The 18725-nt window shown below is 44.5% G+C and overlaps 2 protein-coding genes across 2 annotated transcripts in view; one reads left to right on the forward strand and one right to left on the reverse strand.

The window, feature by feature from the left end:
• Positions 1 to 1646: 1646 nt before the first annotated feature.
• Positions 1647 to 15222, reverse strand: pigk (phosphatidylinositol glycan anchor biosynthesis, class K). The gene is made up of 11 exons (XM_062481021.1): positions 15074 to 15222; positions 14491 to 14544; positions 14235 to 14326; positions 13964 to 14099; positions 13290 to 13401; positions 13107 to 13203; positions 11504 to 11621; positions 11129 to 11239; positions 9212 to 9390; positions 6124 to 6193; positions 1647 to 2867 (listed from the first exon to the last, which is right to left on the reverse strand). The coding sequence occupies exons 1-11, from the start codon at positions 15155 to 15157 to the stop codon at positions 2751 to 2753; spliced, it is 1170 nt and encodes a 389-aa protein (XP_062337005.1). The 5' UTR covers positions 15158 to 15222; the 3' UTR covers positions 1647 to 2750.
• Positions 15223 to 16500: 1278 nt separating this feature from the next.
• The window catches only part of ak5 (adenylate kinase 5), a 34703-nt gene continuing 32478 nt past the window's right edge, over positions 16501 to 18725 (forward strand). Inside the window, exons 1-2 of the mRNA XM_062481288.1 lie at positions 16501 to 16844; positions 18169 to 18355. Of these exons, the coding sequence (XP_062337272.1) occupies positions 16785 to 16844; positions 18169 to 18355 (247 nt within the window). The 5' untranslated portion in view covers positions 16501 to 16784. The remainder of the gene's footprint in view (positions 16845 to 18168; positions 18356 to 18725) is intronic.

Raw genomic sequence — 18725 nt, forward strand, 5'->3', positions numbered from 1 at the left:
TAATAAAAAACATTCATGAAAAAAATTCTCACATTATGTAAGATTTTATAAAGCAAAGAAGGAAAAACACAAAACATTTTCATAAGAAAATGGATGTAAAAGGTGTATTGCTTGTGAAAAGGGGAAAAGCACTTTCTCAAGCAAGTTCTCGTCTTCAGTCGCTAACGGAAACCGCCTGCCGTTTGAAATCCGTTTGACTTGTGTCTGTACCAGTGTCGCTCACTGCCACCCTCTCTCACACTGAAATAGTAATGAAAGACAGGGCCAAGAAGGCTCCTTCATCACCTCCGGGGCTAAAAATAGTCTCTATGATGGTGCCTTGCTACTGAATGAATCTCCTAGCCTGCATTCGGCTCTAAAGTACAGTTGGCTACATGGCAAAGAGAACCTCTCACTTCCATCAACGTACGTAACGTAATGTTTTATGAGGATTGAACTGAGATTATCTGAATCATCACTTACATTTACATTTAGTCATTTAGCAGACGCTCTTATCCAGAGCGACTTACAGTAAGTACAGGGACATTCCCCCCGAGGCAAGTAGGGTGAAGTGCCTTGCCCAAGGACTCAACGTCATTTTGCACAGCCGGGAATCAAACTGGCAACCTTCTGATTACTAGCCCGCTTCCCTAACCGCTCAGCCACCTGACTCCCAATCATCATTTTGTAGCATTATAGGTGAAAACATTGGATAATGATAGTTTTCAGGGCTTTAGTGGCAGCTCTTAGTGTTTAAAAGTAGAATATCAAAGGGTGCCAATTTCCCTCTGGCTCTAGTGAGTTCAATATACATAATGAGCTCTAATGCTCAAATCCTGACATGACAAAAGGACCCAATTACCGTCATATGTGAGATAGAACACTCCTATTGTGGTCAGTTTGATTGACGTTATAGCCTATGATTAGTGTTGCCATAGTTTCCATGGTAATATGGTAGTTATCAGATTGCCACACATTTCCTGATTTCTCAAACAATGTGTGTGTGCACCCTCTCATTCACTCGAGACTTAGTCTTGAAGCCTTATACATAAGTCTAGGGTCAACGCATGTGTGGCCATGATTTTGGTTGATTCTTGCTGCCATGCAAGGAGCAACTGGGGGTTCGGGGTCTTGCTCAGTGACACTTTGACAGGAGGAGTTGGGGATCGAACCACCAACCTTGCAGTTACCCCTGAGCCACAACTGCCCCGTAGGTTTAAATAGGAAGGCAAACCCAAGATAATATATCCCATGTAACATGGTTCAGTCAATCCTATATTTTACAATTTCCACATCCTTTGAGTCTTGTACCACAATATGGGTCTCTAGTCAGGTGTGAAATAAGACAGACTCGAAAGAAGTCTGAAAGTAGTCATTGTAGAAACAACCAAACCCTATAGTTCTTGAAGAAAACAATGTTAACTGACTTATCACTAGATTGAAAATGTTTCACTATCTGTGAGGTACACACACACCAGGCCAGGGATCACCTGATGGCAGAATGATGTCGTATAAGGGTTGTGTGACTCATCATATGAGCCCAGCCATACATCCTTCAAATGGCTGCTTTGCCTTTCAATAAGCCCTAACATCAAAATACCCAAGATGAATGTCATAAAAAGATTAACCTCAAAGAGAAAAACATATTGTTCAGATCCAAACAGCACTTTCATCTTCAATCAAGACATCAGGAATAATTTTTTATTAAATGTTAAATCCCCCCCAAAGCAGACCAAAGTAATGAGCTCCAAACAGCAAAGGAGTTGGGAGAAACAAAAGGGTTAATGACGCGGACCGGAGAACCAGCAGTCGTCCCGTGTGGAGCCTCTTTTCCTGCCCTGCGAGGAAAGAGTGTCGGAGGGCAGGCGGCAACCACGCTGAGCAGCGAACAACGTATGCATTGATCGTCACTCCTTCCCAAACAACCAGGCAAATGCCGCAAAGTCCTGAGAAACTGCGAGCTGGAGAACACAGAGAGGCTCTGTGAGAGATGTCGTTCATCCAGCACTTCTCGGGTTATCACTTATCGCCGCAGAGGCTAACTCGCGGATAAGGGTGAGAAACGGATGTCCATCGTAAGAGTCCAATCGGCCGAGTCCACAGCCTGCGAGTTAATGGACGATTCCTTGGAGAGGGCAATTTGGTGAATGGCAAACGTAGATGGTTTCATCATGCCCAACACAACATCGCCAATGGAAACCATTTCGAGACTCTTATCCCCCCCCCCTACATATTCTTTTCACAGAGACCATGACGCTGAGTGCCACTTTAGTAAAAAGGCCGGTGCTTTAAATATGCGGAGCGGCATGCTCTCCAAGAAATGACAATCTTATCTGCAGACTCGATACAGTGCGTTTCAGACAAATTCGTTTCAATCAATTATTGAATAGGCGGTTCGTACAAAACAGAACATTGAACACAAAGAAAACATAATAAACCATGCACCCTGGGTGGCTCACAGCACCCAACTTGGGCTGCCATACTAAGAAGGATCCGTGTGCTTGCATGCCTACATCCTTCATGTACGTTGTCTTTTTTAACATTTTTATTATATATTTCAAATTCCTGATCCAGTTTAAAAGCGTTACGGGTGATTAACAATGGGAAATGTGCTTTCGAAAAGGCAGTCTGTAGATAACCTTCTAGAAAGCTCCAACGTCCCCTGACTCCACCAGGCAGAACCATCACCCCTCTCTGTAAAGAAAATGGCATCCTGGAGCAAAAAAAAAAAATACGGTGAGAGAACTCCACGGACTGGACCTCCCGAGGCCTCAGAAGATGTGCTTGAGGTGCTTGATGCCGTAGGTCTTGAAGAACACCAGCAGGATGAGGGTCCACAGGCCCAGGATGAAGCCATCTGGAGGGTGCCAGTCTCTGAGCCTGGGCTTCTGAGGGAGAAGGAGATGGGTCAGGCACAGTGTGGTCGGCCGGCTCGTATTCAGGCCATGGCTAATGCCGTTCGCACACACACACACACTCACATGGATATACACACACACACAGCATTCACACCCACACACACAGAAGCTGAAGTGAGTGGTAAGCTCATCAGTACACCTCCCCTGTCTGTGTTTGCCAATGCCCTGCCACATCATCACTTTGTGTATGATTATACTTTTAAATTTTTCCCTCGTATTAAACATGCATCGCCAGGAACACATTTATATGCTAATGCGGGGGAGAATATTCTGTGGAGAGGCCAGATTTAACCTCTGAAAATCTTCCTAACTCTTGTTGTACAACCGTGGAGGGGATGAGACCACTCGACAGGCATCCTTTGTTGTGGTTTTGGATGTTGTTGTCGTACACAACTCCTCCACAAGCTACTGACGAGGACCAGAGTCAGGCCAAGAAAGGGACAGTCTGAATTATTCACTAAGAGGAGCACACCATATACTGCTGTCATAATCACACATGCACCAGTGCCCCATGCACACGCGCACACACACTGACCAGACTGCAGGACCTCAGCTCAGGGTCATAACTGACATCCAGTGTTGCACAACCTCACAGAAATGTTGGGATTACAGGACCACTGACTAAAGTTTAAGCCCCATGTTTAATGCTTGTACATGTCTGAATGCCGCACTTGTGTTTTTCCTCAATCAAGTTGGAGGTGAGTTGAGGGGAGGGGAGAGGACGGGAGGTGAGGTGAGGGAGTCGCCAATCAGACAGTCAGGCCTGGGGGGCTGGGTCAGAGGACATGTGAATGGATGTAGGTTCGGGAAGGGGGGGGGGGGGGGGGGGGGACTGTGGAAGCTGATTAGACCTGAGAGGGAGTGTGTGCTACCCAAGGATGGTTGACCTCCATGACAATGGAATGCAGGAGGTGTGGATGTGTGTGTGTGTGCGTGTGTGTGTGGATGTGTGTGTGTGTGCGTGTGTGTGTGGATGTGTGTGTGTGTGCGTGTGTGTGTGGATGTGTGTGTGTGTGCGTGTGTGTGTGGATGTGTGTGTGTGCCCCCCGGGAGTGGAAAAGCAGAGGGAGATGGATGGGCTAAGACAGGGGGCCGAGTCAGCAGACAAGGGAGAGAGGAGAACATATGTCAGATAGAGGGAAAGACAAGAAGAAGGAGAGAGAGAGAAAACAAAAAGTGGAGAAGTAGTTTCTCTTCACAGCTCTACAATTTCTAGCTTCCAAAACGACAGAAAGCCAAATTTAACTCGACTTCTCTGCCTTTCTGTGTGAGGTCAGTGGTGCGTATTCAGGACATTACTAAAAGCCATCAATTGCTGCCTATCTGATTGATTAAAAGTAATTAACAGAGCCATGCAGTGTTAATGGTCATTTAGGGAGGCTGGAGAGCCTGCCAACCCTATAGACCTTCAAGGTCACACCCGGCCATTTTGACTAAATTACCCAAATACACTCTGCATGCTCTACCTATTCTTGTGGTTCCAGTCCTTGGCACACACTATCCTATAATATTTGCAGGTTACTTTGATGCTATTGGTAATTGAGTATGTACTGCTGAATACTCATAACATCAACTCCTCTGAGCGCTGGGGCGACTGCACTGCGAGGGGGAAGAAACACTTATTCATTTCCACCATTCTGTGTTTCCAATTCTCCACAGCCATATGGTGTGGCGTCAAAGTTGGCAGGGGAACAAAATAACAATTTGACGCCAGGGACAAGGAATCATCATTGCAAAGATCCCCCCTCTCCCACACCAAAAAAAAAAAAGAGAGAGAGAGAGACAGAGAAAGAGAGAGATAGAGAAAGAAAAAATAATCAACGAGGGAGCTAGAATTCCACACCTTTTCCTCAGAGCGTGTTGTGATTGGGTTATGGTGTTATGATGCATGGTTGTACGGGGAAATGGCATGTATGTGTGTGTGTGTGTGTGTGTGGGAGGGGGGGAGGGCTCACCCAGTCTCGAGACAGCTGCCACAGGGGACAGCACATTAATCAACCCCTCACTCACAAACTGGGGAGACAGTTTAGAAACCCTGGCCATTGCTGCACAGCCTCACATACACACCGACTATCAGATCACATTTCTATTAGGTTGGAGAAAAGCTGTGGTCTAGTGGCTCTCTGGGTAGAGTGAATAAACATGTATGACTGGCTGAATGACAACAGTGGTCTTGGGAACATGAGGAGACAGCTAGGTTAGAAGCAATGCAATCACTGCCTTCTCTTTTCCTAATGAAATAAAAGTAAAATTCATCACGTTTCTATCCTACTTTTGCATCCAATATCTTGAATCAGTTTGTTCTCGCAAATAAAGGACTTTAGAAGGACATTATTTGGGTGTTATTAAGTGTTGTGGGCTCCAGTCAGACCTAGCCTGTGGCGGGATGCAGGTTCTGGCACCACTGTGGAGATCGACTGGGTGGTGGAAGACAAGTCAACCTGGGCTCTTATTGGCTCCCATTCTCACGCCAGCAGGGGCAGAGCCTCCTTCCTGATAGTCGACCAGAAGATGAGTGTGGGAAGTCTGCACTCTTAGTAGCAGCTACTCTTAGTATCAGTCACTCTTGCTAAACCTAGACATGACTTTGTCGGCTTGTCTGCTTCTAACATTGTTATGTTTGTCTGGAAGAGACCATCTGGAAGAATCACTAGCAGGAAGCTAAGTTCATTTGGAGGTTTACCAAGCAACACTATTCAACATAAAGTACGTCTTTCCATTTGGAGATGAAGAGGGGTTAGTTGTGTAGGCAGTTGTCTGTCCTCTAAAGAACTCAATTTGCTTTCAGATGGGGAGCCCAGTTCTATTAACACACACCTACAAATCTGTTCTGTCAAATTTCACGCTGTCCCACCGACGCATACAAGACGTTCGCATTTCTCACACACGCAGCCGTTTCCATGGTAGCAGCGCAAACACCTCTGCTCGCATGTCGCTACATGTTCCGTTTCAGAATCAGGAGGGGAGGGGGGGGCGATACAGCTGCCCCTCTTTGTCTCTCACACACGCACAGTCCAATCAGAAGTGGAATCCTAAGTAGCACAATAGGCACAGCGTGCTTTTCACATAGTCAGGAACACGTGTTCGGAACATAGCACGGTTAGATAAACAGAGCGGGGGGGGGGTGGGTTGCTGAGGTCTGGGAGTGGAGCAGGCTGTTTTGGGAGCGAAAATAACTCCCCTCCCGCGCTTCTCTTAACGAGCTCCGAGAAGCAGGGGCCCTCACCTGATGGATGATCTCAGCCACGGGGAGCTGGTCCACGTAGGCGTGGCTCTCCGTCTGCGGCTCGGCGTACCTGCGGACAGGAGGAGCGTTAGAACCGTCTCACCCTCTGACACCGTCCTCGCCCACGGGGACCGGGGGGGTGGGGGTGGGGGGGGCGACAGTCCTCTGTCACACAAGCCAGATGGTGGAGAGTGAACGACTGCATGTCACAGCTGGCTCTATGGTGCGCGTGACATGAACCCACGTGACACCCCCCCCCCCCACACACACACACCACCCCACCCCACACCCGAGATGAAGCAACAGGAAGTAACTGGGAAACCGTTTAATTTGCAAAAGAGAACCAGTGTGTCAGGAGGAATGCTGCGATGGTGTGAGAATATGTGTGTGTTTAGGAGTGAGCAATTATGCGTCACTCCCCCCCCCCCCCCCCCTTCGGAACGAGGGGGAGGGGGGAGCGGAGGGGAGATCAACAACTCTTTAACACTTCTCCACGCCAGCGCTCCTGCAGCTGTACTCTACCAGCATCACAGGTAGGAGGGGTCTCAGTGCCGCTCACTGGGCCTCCTGTTCCCCTCCTCCCCCGCTCTGCTGTTCTGCTATGTCCGAGTGTCCGCCAACCGGAATAGAAACCCACCGGGGCCCACAGACGAGGCCCGGCAGAGAGGCCTCCCGTTGGGCCTCAGGCTCACGGTTGGGAGGGTCGGATCCGTGATCCAGGGCCGGGGCTCCGAGCTGCTCTCTGTGACCGGAGATGGCTTCCAGTTTCATTCAGGCTCACTACACGCCCCCGTGAGGACTTCTCCATCTCCCAGTTTACCAACTGAGCTCAAATGGGTCTGACCCCAATTTCCTTTCATAAGATACCTGTTACGTTAATGGCCCCAATGTATTTTCAGAACAGACCCGAGAATTTACTGTAATCGGGATGAAGTCCGTGAACATTGAGCCTTTCATTCAGTTTATTTCACAAGATGACACTTTGTTCCGATTTTATAGCTTCCCCTTCATTCTAATTAACTTCGGGCTTTGCATACTGAACGGTCAACAGGCACCTATGGCCCTGAGATGACTTACTATGCAATCTCATTTAAGTGTTAACCCTACATATAATGAAAGGGATGGGGGGGGGGGTCTATTAAAATGTCCTCTGCAACGAATGTAATTCACTTAATGGCTCACAGAAAAATTGCTGTTTGGAAATGGGAGAGAGATAGAGGGGAGGAAGAGGGGAGAGGGGAGGGGGGAGGGGGAGATACAGGGTGAGGGAAAGAAGGAGAGAGAGAGAAAAAGCTAGAAAGCGGTGTCTACTGATTCTTATTCACTAGTCTGAGAGGTTCACCGAGGTACATAGTGAATTAGAGCTGCTCTACATTCCATCACTGCTGGCTTGCTGGGTCATCTGAAGCTGTAAGCCTGTCCTGTACTGTGAGAGCGTCGGGGGAATGTCATATCCTGTGTTAGAAACACTACTTTTACAAATCCCCTAAGGAAATCTCTTGTAGTTTCTTTTTTATCATCCAAAAGCTATTGTTTGGAAATGGATGATTTCATCTGATTAGACACGGTCAAAGTGTCTTACTTAAACTAATGAGAGGTGACATACAGTAACTTCAGTTCTGACCTTTACATTGGCAGACTATTAAGAAGGACAGCTATTATTAGTGGGATCATTTTGTATATTTTACAATCACAATGATAAGGCCTATTTGATGTTCAAATACATCAAATTCTAAAATAGATAATGGATTCCTAACGGTATGAAGTAGGGAAACACTCAACCCCCCCCCGCTTCATTAACTGAGATGCGTCAGAATCTGTTCAGCAAAAGCTTGGGCGACGTGCTGTGTTAGCGCTAATCAATAATAAAGTAACAGGGAGGGGTTAGCGGGAGAAACCCTTTGTATCTGTCTACCCCGAGGCCAAAGCAGCAATGTCTAACTCAAATGTAGAATGCCAATTAGCTGTAATTAGTCATTAGCATCCAACCGTATCAGATTATTTGACTATGGCCACACAGTGTTGCAATTAAGCCTGTTTAATAAAAAGGATGCGACGTAATCCTAAACCAGTTGTAATTTATTTTCATAAAGGGCGTGATTGAAAAGCAATTTATAACAAATGTAGCGAAGGATTTGGATCCATCATTTACACTACTTGTTTGCCCTTAGTTTTTTGCAATTCCCAGTAAAAGTCTTTATATGTATAGTGGGGATTAGTGTATTTTGATATTCCACTCAACAGGGCAGAGAATATTCTTTCAAATGAGAAACACCTTTAGTGCCATCTAGTGGTCGAGTCATGTTATCACAGCATGGGTGCACTTGCTGGTTGGGGTACTAAACTACACTTTTGTTAAGTGAAAAAGGTGCATTCAGTCCATTCCCCTCAATGTTACAACCTAACTGCCCCCTTTGTGATGAGATTAAGAACATTTTTTCTATTTTAAATCAATTAAGTTGCAACACTGTGTCCATTCAAATAAGCTGATACCATTTGTGTTACTGAAGTATATAGGTTTAGCTGAAAACTGAAGCCACAATGGAAATCTATGTATGACCTAATTGGAAGTACAACTACAGTACATGCCATGTTAAGACCAAAACTAAATGACACAGGACAAGCCATCAATCCCAAATACGCCACACAGTATGTCTAACAGTTACGGGTGCTTTCACATTGACTGACCTCATTTCTCTCGCAAGGTGACCGTAATGACCAACATAGCTTTACTTCCCACTACTGTAAGCACTAATGACACAAGAAGAATACTTCCACACCTCTAATGGGAGCGAACCACAAAGGTCCTCTAATGTGAAAATCCATCTTCCCTTCCTGCTATAAAACGGGCAAAGGATAATCAAGGCTCACTTAGCAAGGTATGTCTCTGGTGCTCGAAAGCCTATTCATAGGTTATAATCAATAATACTAAATATCAATCTTCGAAAATCTTCCACTTCTCATTGGTCGGAGGCTGCCTTGTCCTTCTGGATGTCAATTATGAAGAGATTAACATTCATCATGTAAATGGAGCCCAGTGATGACGGGGTAGTAAAGGTCACCAGAGAGAAGAGGAAGGGGACCTTACTTCTTCTCCTCCGCCACCTTCTCGATGGGAGAGGGGAGGTGGACCGTCTCCATGGTGATCTCCACTTTGCGAACGCTGCCGAAGAAGTCGGTGATGAGGACGCTCCCCGGGTCACGCAGGAACAGGTCGGTACGGTGGCCCGGCGTGGACACGCACTGGCTTTTTGGACACACTTTGAACTGTTTGAAAACACACGCAAAATTCAAATATACAGCATGGAGAACGTGACACATTTTGACACGTCAACAACTTATATTGCTAACTTGTCAACAGGTGCTTGGGGTTGACAAAAATATTGAACAGTTAAGTGGTCAAAAGATGCAGGTTGATTAGCACAACTGTGCTAATGTGTTAGTAGAAGGCAGTTAGCGTCTGTTCTAGTTGGTCACTGTGTGTCAACGATATCAGACATGCTGCGGGCCTGAGGGGGTCTGGGGGACAGTCCCAATCTCTTCAGATGACAGCCATCTAACTGCAGTGAGGTTTGTGCAAGAGATGAAATTGATCAATGAGCTGGGTTTAAATGCTCATTGTCTTTCAATGGAAAGAATCGTAGAAATTATAACCCAATGTAACCAAGTTGAATGGGTTAAAACAAAAACATTTTAAAGGTACAATAGGTAAGATTAAAAAAAAAATATTAAAAAAGAAGAACGTTTTTTCCCCTCTATAATAATGTTGTGTCAGCTAATGAGGCCCTCTGGGAGTTGCTTTGCAACACGAACAGCTCAGCACCAGTGAAATGTCAATTTCTAATTTTGGAGTGGCCCACCACTTTCCAGCCAATTTTGTTTCAGCAATCCTGTTACAGCCAATTGCCTTAAGCGAGGTGGGCCTTCCTCCGTGGCTCATTTTGTGAAACCCCTGTCAATCAAACCTCGAGCTGGAGGAAGGCGAGGAGGTTCTGACAAAACTTGGATGTGGTAGAGGGCATTGGTCCTATATTTGTTATTTGATAACGTTTGTTGCAGCTGTAGGTTTCAATTTGTGACGGACAAAATAACATGACACTGCTAAGCTAAATCCTCAAGCAACACCATCTTTAATCTAACAACAAAGTATCGAAGCAAATTGGAGAGGAACATTTTCCCTTGTGGTCCTTCAAAGTGCTACTTTGTTACGAGAGATAAAGAATTCTCTTTATTTTTTTATTTTTTTAAACCGAGAGCAAAATCCATAATATTGATCCTTAATGCTGAAAAATAGAGCTTGCAATAAAAAGCACATCTTTTTTAAACTAGAAAATTGGAGAGAAAAAAAAAAGAACTCTACGCATTAGTGGGAGCTCATCGATCTGAGTCCCTGGAAGAGCAATAAGCACAAAGAACGGGGACAGAGGCACCTGATCGAATCCCCTGCAGGGTTGTGGACACCAGGAGGGGGTGGTCAGAGGCCCAGAAGGGAGATGAAAGGAGGACGTGGCAGAGACCTATCCCTAACGCAGGGGGCTGTGCCCCCCCCCCCCCCCCCCCCCCCCCCCCCCACCCCCCCCCCCCGCGCCCAGCAGGCATGTCAAAGACCCTGAGCCTCAGCTGGATTAGCCAGTCTGTTTCAAGTGTCCGTGAAAGAAAAGCACACACCAAGGCTTTCATCTTGGTCTGGTGTGTGTGTGTGTGTGTGTGTTGGGGGCACAGCTACAGGATGAGAGGAGAGAAAGTTAGTGGAAAGTGAAGAAAGTTTGGCAGATGGTGAAGAGAAAATAAAGAAGGGTGGAGAGTTTTAAAGCTGAGTCACAGGAAGTACCAAATCATACGGTGTTCTTCGGAAAACCCCATGGTATTACATGTTCAGTTTTAAGATTGCACACAATATAAGATTTCATCTGCGTTGTACTTGCATACAATACACATAAACGATTACAGATACACTGTATGTCTATTCCCTTTCTCTCTCTCTCACACACACACACTCTCTCACCAGGTCATTCATGTTGGTGGTGCTGGCAGGGTGAATGTCCTCCAGGAACTCCAGCAGGTAGAAAGTGTAGCGGTCCATCAGGTGAACCCCTATGGCCAAGTCCGGCTGGTGCTGGGGTGGGGGAAAAGAGAGAGAGAGGGGGGGGGGGGGTGATGGTGGGGGACGGACAGGGGAAGAGAGATCGTTTTCGAAGGGTGAAGTGGAGAAGCGGGACACAGAAGACAGGTGCAGGAACACCACAGTCGTCTAGCCTTTCACGTGTCTCGTTAAAGCGCGGCTACAAGGGCTCTGAAGTTGAAAAAGTCACTGCTGTCAGGATTTCCTACCATCTAAGGGGGGTTCAGGGAGGAGGGGGAGGGGTGTGTTGGTACTCACAGACAGGGAGTCCTCTCCCACCTGGCTGCTGGCCAGGGCCATCAGGTTGGGGGAGTAGAACCTCTCGTACATGGACGCCCCCTGGCAGGTGTCGATGATGAACAGCAGCTCGCTGTACCTGGACGGCGAGGGCACAGGCAGAGAGCCTCCCGTGAACACGCTGGCACGCCGCAGAGGGTGCACGCACGCGCGCACGAGACTAGGGGCGACGACACGACAAACAGGCTCGCATCCTTCTGCTTTGAATAGCAGTTGCCATGGAGACCAGGAGAAGCCTGCTGCTCTCGTTCACTCCACCACCATTACCCCCTAACCACCCCCCCCCCTGTCCCCATCCCTCCCTTCCGCCAACCCCTCCACCTCCTTCCTTCTATTGAAAGGGGAATTTTAATGCAACTTCCTTCTTCCATCCATCATGACAGGCATTAGAAAGCACTTACACCAATCTCTCTCTCCCTCTCCCTCTCCCTCTAGAGGGAGGAGAGAGAGAAAGAGAGAGAGAGAGCGAGATGAGAGAACCAGGGGCTGAACAAAGGACCAATTGGTCAGGAGAGAGGACAAAGTTGCCCAGGCAGCCAGCGCTTGGCAGATCAAGCCTGCAATTACTGCATCAGTGACAAGTCTGGTGTCACAAAGCTGTCCTATGTCATAGGCTGGCCTGACTCCTCAGACAGAGGCTCTCTCCTGTCATAGATCTAGAACATTACAGAGGGGGCTGGAGACGGGAGATCTAGCCTACTCCCTCCTTGCGACTTTGCTAATGAATAGCCATGTCCACACTACTAAACATACCATCTGCCCATTAGAAAATAGTAATTTAGTTATTAGAGACTTCTTCCAGTACCTTTCATTATGGATATTAGCTGTTTCTCCTGGGTGGTATTCACATAGAGTTCCATACGAAAATTAGTAGAGAAAACAGGGCTGGGGTGGTTCACACCTAAGGTTTAATTCTAGTAGCAAGAGAATTATAGTTTGATAATAGCTTGCCATCTCAGACCCTTGATAACACTGAATGAATCACTGGAATGATAAAATACATGAATGAGTAAAACTTTCAAACTGTGTTTAAACGTTGTTAATACTGGATGTGATGTGGACAGGTATAAATGGTGCTGTAGGTCTTTAAAACAGGACGTGCTATTCTCTCTTTTGAAGGGTAGGTGTTATTGTTGGAATTAATTCCCTGGCCATCAGCCCAGCTGGTGTTGTCCTCATAGTTTACCTTCAGTAATTATAACAGTCTGTTACTGTCATGGGAAAAAAAACAAGGCAAACCAACGCAATAACATTTTACTCCACTGAGCAAGTACGATTACCTGAAAAGTCACAATGCCCCCATGCTGTTCAATTTGTTTTGTCTATTATAACGTTTAAGAATCAGAGCAAAAAAAACAGAGGGGGGGGTTCCAGCTTTTCGCATCACGCCATACGGATCTGTGAAGATGTGAACCCATCGAGGTAAGGACAGCAGATAGCAGCAGCAGTTACATGACCAGAAAACACACTGATGTGTGTCAGTTTGCTGGTCTAACACCTGGGATGCTGACAGTGACAGAGAACCACACACATCCTGTATGTGCCTCTCTATCTCCAACGTTACCTTCTCTTCTGCCACATTTGCTCAAAGGCGTCAGCTAGCTCCACGTTACTGATCTCCTCAGAGTCCTGGAACTTCAAGAAGCCGTTCCCTCCATGGCCTGAAAGCACAAGGACACAGGGATTAAGAAGGTGTGAAGAGAATGCCTGGTGTTTGAGGAGAGTCTACAGGTAGAGAGGACAGTACCGGTTAGGTATATGAGGATGTTGCTGTGGTCATCTGAGAGTAGTCTTTTGGACCTGGGGGTGCTGGGAGGCAGTCTGCCCGTGAGAACACGGAGAAAGTTTTCCACAGTGACCTGGGAAGGAGGATGGTGTTCAGACTGAAATCCCTAATCGGGTTTACATTCAATCTAAACTAACTAATTCAGGATGACAAACAGGATGACTCTTAAGACTCAGCTCCGACGCAACCACCAAGAACAACAATCAATGACAAAACAATCTATTGCTTGCTGTAAAAAGAAACACTGTTCTGTGTTTCATACCCATATATTGGCAATGAATGTGTTGGAAATGTGGATATTTTGCTTTTTCCCTAATCAGTGTTTGTATTATTATTTGAGTGTTATTAATAGAGGTATTAAAAACCATCTTGCACATCACTGCAGCATGATGACTATGATGTGTTCCTGTTAAGTAACCTGTAAAAACCAACATGTAGTAGAGGTAAATATTAAAAAACAAACTGATAATCCACTGAAAAGCCTGTTTTTTTTGGGGGGGGGAGGGGTGATCAGTAACAAAGCACTTTTGTGTCTGTGGTATCAAAGTCATTTCCCGTTACACACTGAAGGTAAACACTGGTCAGCCTCAGTAAGGACACACATTCTAAGGATGGTGTGACAACCGCAGGCTCACCTCGTAACCACGGTAATCCACCTCCACATCATCCCCGTACACATTCAGCTCCATGTTCTTGTGGCTGAACACAGTGGCTGGCTTAGGGTTTCTATGATTACAGGCCATGTCGTCTGCCAGCATCAGAACAATGTGACTGGTAGACAGGAAGAGAGGGAAGAGGGACTTTTATTATTGTGTTTGCTTTGTAGTTATTTAAAATGTGTATTTATTTTACACTGAAGGACAGCAACACACAGCAGTTTGTCAGGTGGACATCAACAAGACAAACCTGTCTGGGATGCCAAGTCGCTTGACACTTCTATACACGGATAGTGTGTTGGCAACATGACGGTAGTTGAACCAGAATCTGGATGTGCAAACCTAGGGTACAAGTAATACACCCTTATGCTCATTTTTGCAGTACAGCTGGTGAACAAATACCAAATGTGCATTTTGTATTAGAAAGAATATGACATACTATCTCAGGATGTCTACATAATTATGATGATAAGCAACACAGTCCTGGGTAAGGCCTTCATACTCACCAGTACTGCCCAGTTGTTTGTATGACCACTGCTGAAGAATTGGCCGGCTTTGGCCTTCATTAAGAAAACAAAGGATAGGGTGTTAGGATAAATACCTAACTAGCCGATGTCAAACTTTGTTAGATTTTACTAGCGTAGCCCAATACTATAAGGATAACCTTTGACCTTTACGCTTTATGTGAGCATGCGCAGTAGGACTTGTAAAAATTCGACGGGTGGAATAATGTTAAGACACCTGTACCTGTGTCCTATTACTTTGGCTCTACACCAGAACCTGTTACCAGCAGGTACTGCATTTGCGCACAACAAGGGGAAGGTTAGCCCTATATATTTGCGTAGTAATCTGATAAGGTAGCAAAACATGGCAGAATACCAGCTAAAAGATGTGCATCTCACCGGAAGAGGAGACAGATAGCTACTATGGCTTAAATCAATTTACAAGATAAGGCAAGCAATCTGGACGTCATAAGGATGGGGACTAGCTATAGATAGCTAGCATACAGGTTCAATTGACATACAAAACGACGCATAAGACATTTATATTATAGAGAGATTCGGATGTAAATTATCAAATCTGCATTACCTCAAATGTATTACTTTCCACAAATGCATGGAACAAAACAAAGGTTAAAATTGTTAATACTTTCAGAGTGCAGCAGCTAGCCATGATGATAAGGAAGAGCTGTCACTGGCTCCACCTAACAGTATTTCCGGTTACTATCAAAATAAAAGTCCAGTAATTTAGAAACTTCAGTGGGTGTATTCTTCTAGATATCGTGAAACTAAACCTAACAGCGGTCTATGCCTTATTTCAAATGGTATAAGAAAAATTGCTCACTGTAAGTGCTGATGTTTTCTGTAACCTAAGGCACTGGATATTTTAGTTTTTGATTTGGAAAAATGTGCTTTCCATTTTGTTCATTGCAATTTAGAGAATTTGCTGGCTCATCGGCGCGCTGTAGCATGACTCTTTTTTGAGTCAAAAATTGTGATCAATTCCAGTCTTGTGGTTCCAGAATTCAACGTCAAAATAAAATATCACGCTGTGTGCCTTAAAATAGACTGTGCCCAGAGGTCTGCCAAACACTTAATCTCTACAGTCTTCCTGCTCCCACTTGGCATCATGCCACGGTTGAGCTGCAAGGCCGCTCTAAAATATGACTGGCATCTAAAATAAAAAAGTTTTTTATAGCTTTTTATAATAATTCCCTTCCAGTCGCTACAATATAGACAGATCTCAGCAAACTCGGATTTTCATGACACTGAGCTTTTGTAAATGGGTTGTAAATGTAAATGCAGATTTTATTTTATTTTTTAGATGAGATAACAGATGCTTCAGGTTCTTACAGCCTTGCCCACACTATAGCAAAAATGTAAAAATTAAATTTGCGTGTCACTGGACAAATGGATTAGGAATAGAGATAACATCCTTGCAACGGCCATACGTATGGCCGTTGCAAGGAAGTAGGATTGACGAAAAGCCTTAACCTATTAAATGAGGTGAGATGACTGATCTCACATAAAGTCAAATTAGCCTGTCACATAGGCTTGTAAATAGTTGAGCAACTACTGTTTAATTCCTCTGTGCTGTGTATTCAAATATTGTAGGCTATCTGTAAACCAATAATTAGACTTTTTTATCCTATTAATAATTAGGGATATCATTACATTATTTTATATGAAATCAATCATTGTCAAACCAAACATGGGAGGCAGAAATTATAGCGGTGATTAGCCTACATTTTATCATGAACATGATTGTTTTCTCTTCATGCAATGCTATACTTAATGCGTCTGCTTATTTAATTTATTTAATGTCAATTGACAATTAAACGTGTCAAGAAAATAAATTAATGTATGTGCAAATGTGCGGGAAATGTGACAATTATTTTTTATTTTTTATAAATAATTTATTAAAGACGACAGAAGTTGCCCTATATGTATTATGCGCCGCAGACTTTGATCTGATCAAGCACAGCCGCAGATGCTGCATGCCAACACATCACTTCATATCTGTTGCCATTTGCCTGGCTGGCTTCTTAACCAACGGAGTAAGAGGCAGGACGTTGTAGGGAGAGAGAGAACAGCCACCATCTCTGAAGAGGGTGGCACAGTGGCGTTGCCTTCAGGAATCCAGTTATAAAGTCACAGGCAAGATGTGCTGAGGTTTTAACATAGCTTGGAGATCATTCCATCAATTGTACTCACACAACAGAACACGGACATAAAGGTTGCGTGTTTATTGAGAGAAAACTAGCTGTATTCTAGAGTGCTATCTCAGAATTTTTGCAGAGATGAATACCAATGATGCCAAGGAGTATCTTGCAAGACGAGAGATACCTCAACTGTTCGAGGTGAGAGGAATTGATTGCGAGCAGTTGCTGACAGAATGTATAGTTAACTTAGGATCTATGACTGTATAAAACGATTTGTTATGTCACTGGTTTATAATACGTTAAGCAAAGCTGGATATATGTGAATATATTTATATTCAAACTAGACGTTACGGAGCGTTAGTGATTACCATTTTATGTTGTCTGATGTTGCGCGTATAGGCTATATAAATGCGCTCAATACACGCGCACCTTCGATATGCTATTTTGAAATAGCAAATTAGATGGATTCATCACCATAGTTAGGCTACTTAAAATTGTAGGAAGTGTGACTATGTCAGGTGACTTATAATGCATTTTAACCTACTGCTTATCATCAAATAATGTACCAGTCATCACCATCTCAATTAAAAAAGTAAATAGTAATTGCTTAAATATTCAGTCTAGCCTAGTCAGGTACATTTCATACCTTGTACAATCTATTAATGTTGAAACCTGTAAAGAGAATCCTCAGTGGAGCACGGATCCAATTTGTCTTAAGTGTTGGCTGTTGTTCACCCACTATAATTACATAACGTTAAAATGAGCAATTTCCTTTTCCAGCTGTGTAATTGTTGGTATACTGGGACATTGCTTTGGTTAGGCTAGAGTAGAGATTAATATGAAATTAGCAATTGATTATGTAATCAAGTTAATTGAAACAAATTTAATAACAATAATTTTGCAGAACTGGTTAGTAATTATAACACTACATGTTGCCCTATAGTAGGCTATAAAGTAACATTTGGATGAAATGTAAGAAAATATGTTTAAAATGTAAGAAAATATGTTTGAAATGTAAGAAAATATGTTTGTCTATGTAAATTATGTAACTGTGTTTATAAATCAGTTAGCAAGGTACTGAATTTCTGGCAACATACCTCAGTGTTTTGTTGTTAAAAACAACCCGTCCGTGCTCTCTTCGAGGACTCGTTTAAGAAGATGGATTCAAAGTTGGGAGGATGTCCCAGCTCCGGAAAAAGCATTGTTTTAAAACTTCAGGGTCAAGGAACAAACCAAGAACATTCTTTGTTTTTTTTCTGCATGGAAAGTTTTATGTACTTGAATAATTTGCCTAATGGGACATAGTTGTGAATCAATGCCTATATATGCTTGTCACTTTCTGCTTTTATTGAATACTTAGTATTTCCCCTTCTAAGGCAAGCATGTTGCTATGGAAATGTGACTGTTTTAACAGTGGTTCCACCTGGCTATCAGCTCCAGTGGGATCAACAGTTTGGAACACAAGGTATAATGATGACAGTTTCTCTCTCTGTCATTGTGTTGCCCGTTCTGTTTTCTCCAGAGCTTGTTGACAGGGTTGATGTACTACCGCCCTGATGACCCCATAGACTATCTGGAGGGCTGTCTGAAGAAGGTGCGGGAGTTGGGAGGCACAGACAAGGTCCGATGGGACACGTTTGTGGGTCAAGAGAAGAAGTCACTGCCCCCTCTCAACGGGAGCCAATCACGGAGGTCCTTCTTCAGAAATGGTGAGTGGGCGGGGTTGGACGTTTGCGTGCGTTTGGTTGGATGTAGAACAATGGTGCAGTTGTACTGGCGTTATGAGTGATACATGTTGAAGAGGGTGGGGTGGGCTTAATCCTTACTGATTACTGATACATAGAGTCTATATATACACGTTATAGACTACCCCTAGATAAGGAAGTAAAGACAATGCATTATATACTCAGCACAATTCTTCATTTGCCTAGCCAAGCAGGTTACGTGACTTTGCCTCCTGCAACCATGGATCATTTACATTTAGTCATTTAGCAGACGCTCTTATCCAGAGCGATTTACAGTAAGTACAGGGACATTCCCCTGAGGCAAGTAGGGTGAAGTGCCTTGCCCAAGGACACA

This window comes from Osmerus eperlanus, chromosome 16 (genome assembly GCF_963692335.1).
Source record: "Osmerus eperlanus chromosome 16, fOsmEpe2.1, whole genome shotgun sequence".
NCBI classification, from domain to species: Eukaryota; Metazoa; Chordata; class Actinopteri; order Osmeriformes; family Osmeridae; genus Osmerus; species Osmerus eperlanus.

Excerpts from the sequence above, each read along its gene's own strand:
- pigk (XM_062481021.1), bottom strand. The coding sequence starts at position 15,157 with ATGGCTAGCTGCTGCACTCTGAAAGTATTAACAATTTTAACCTTTGTT. Across the intron at positions 14,100-14,234 it reads CGACTTGGCATCCCAGACAG|TCACATTGTTCTGATGCTGG; the intron begins GTTTGTCTTGTT and ends CCTGTCTACCAG. Across the intron at positions 13,204-13,289 it reads CATCCTCATATACCTAACCG|GCCATGGAGGGAACGGCTTC; the intron begins GTACTGTCCTCT and ends TTGTGCTTTCAG.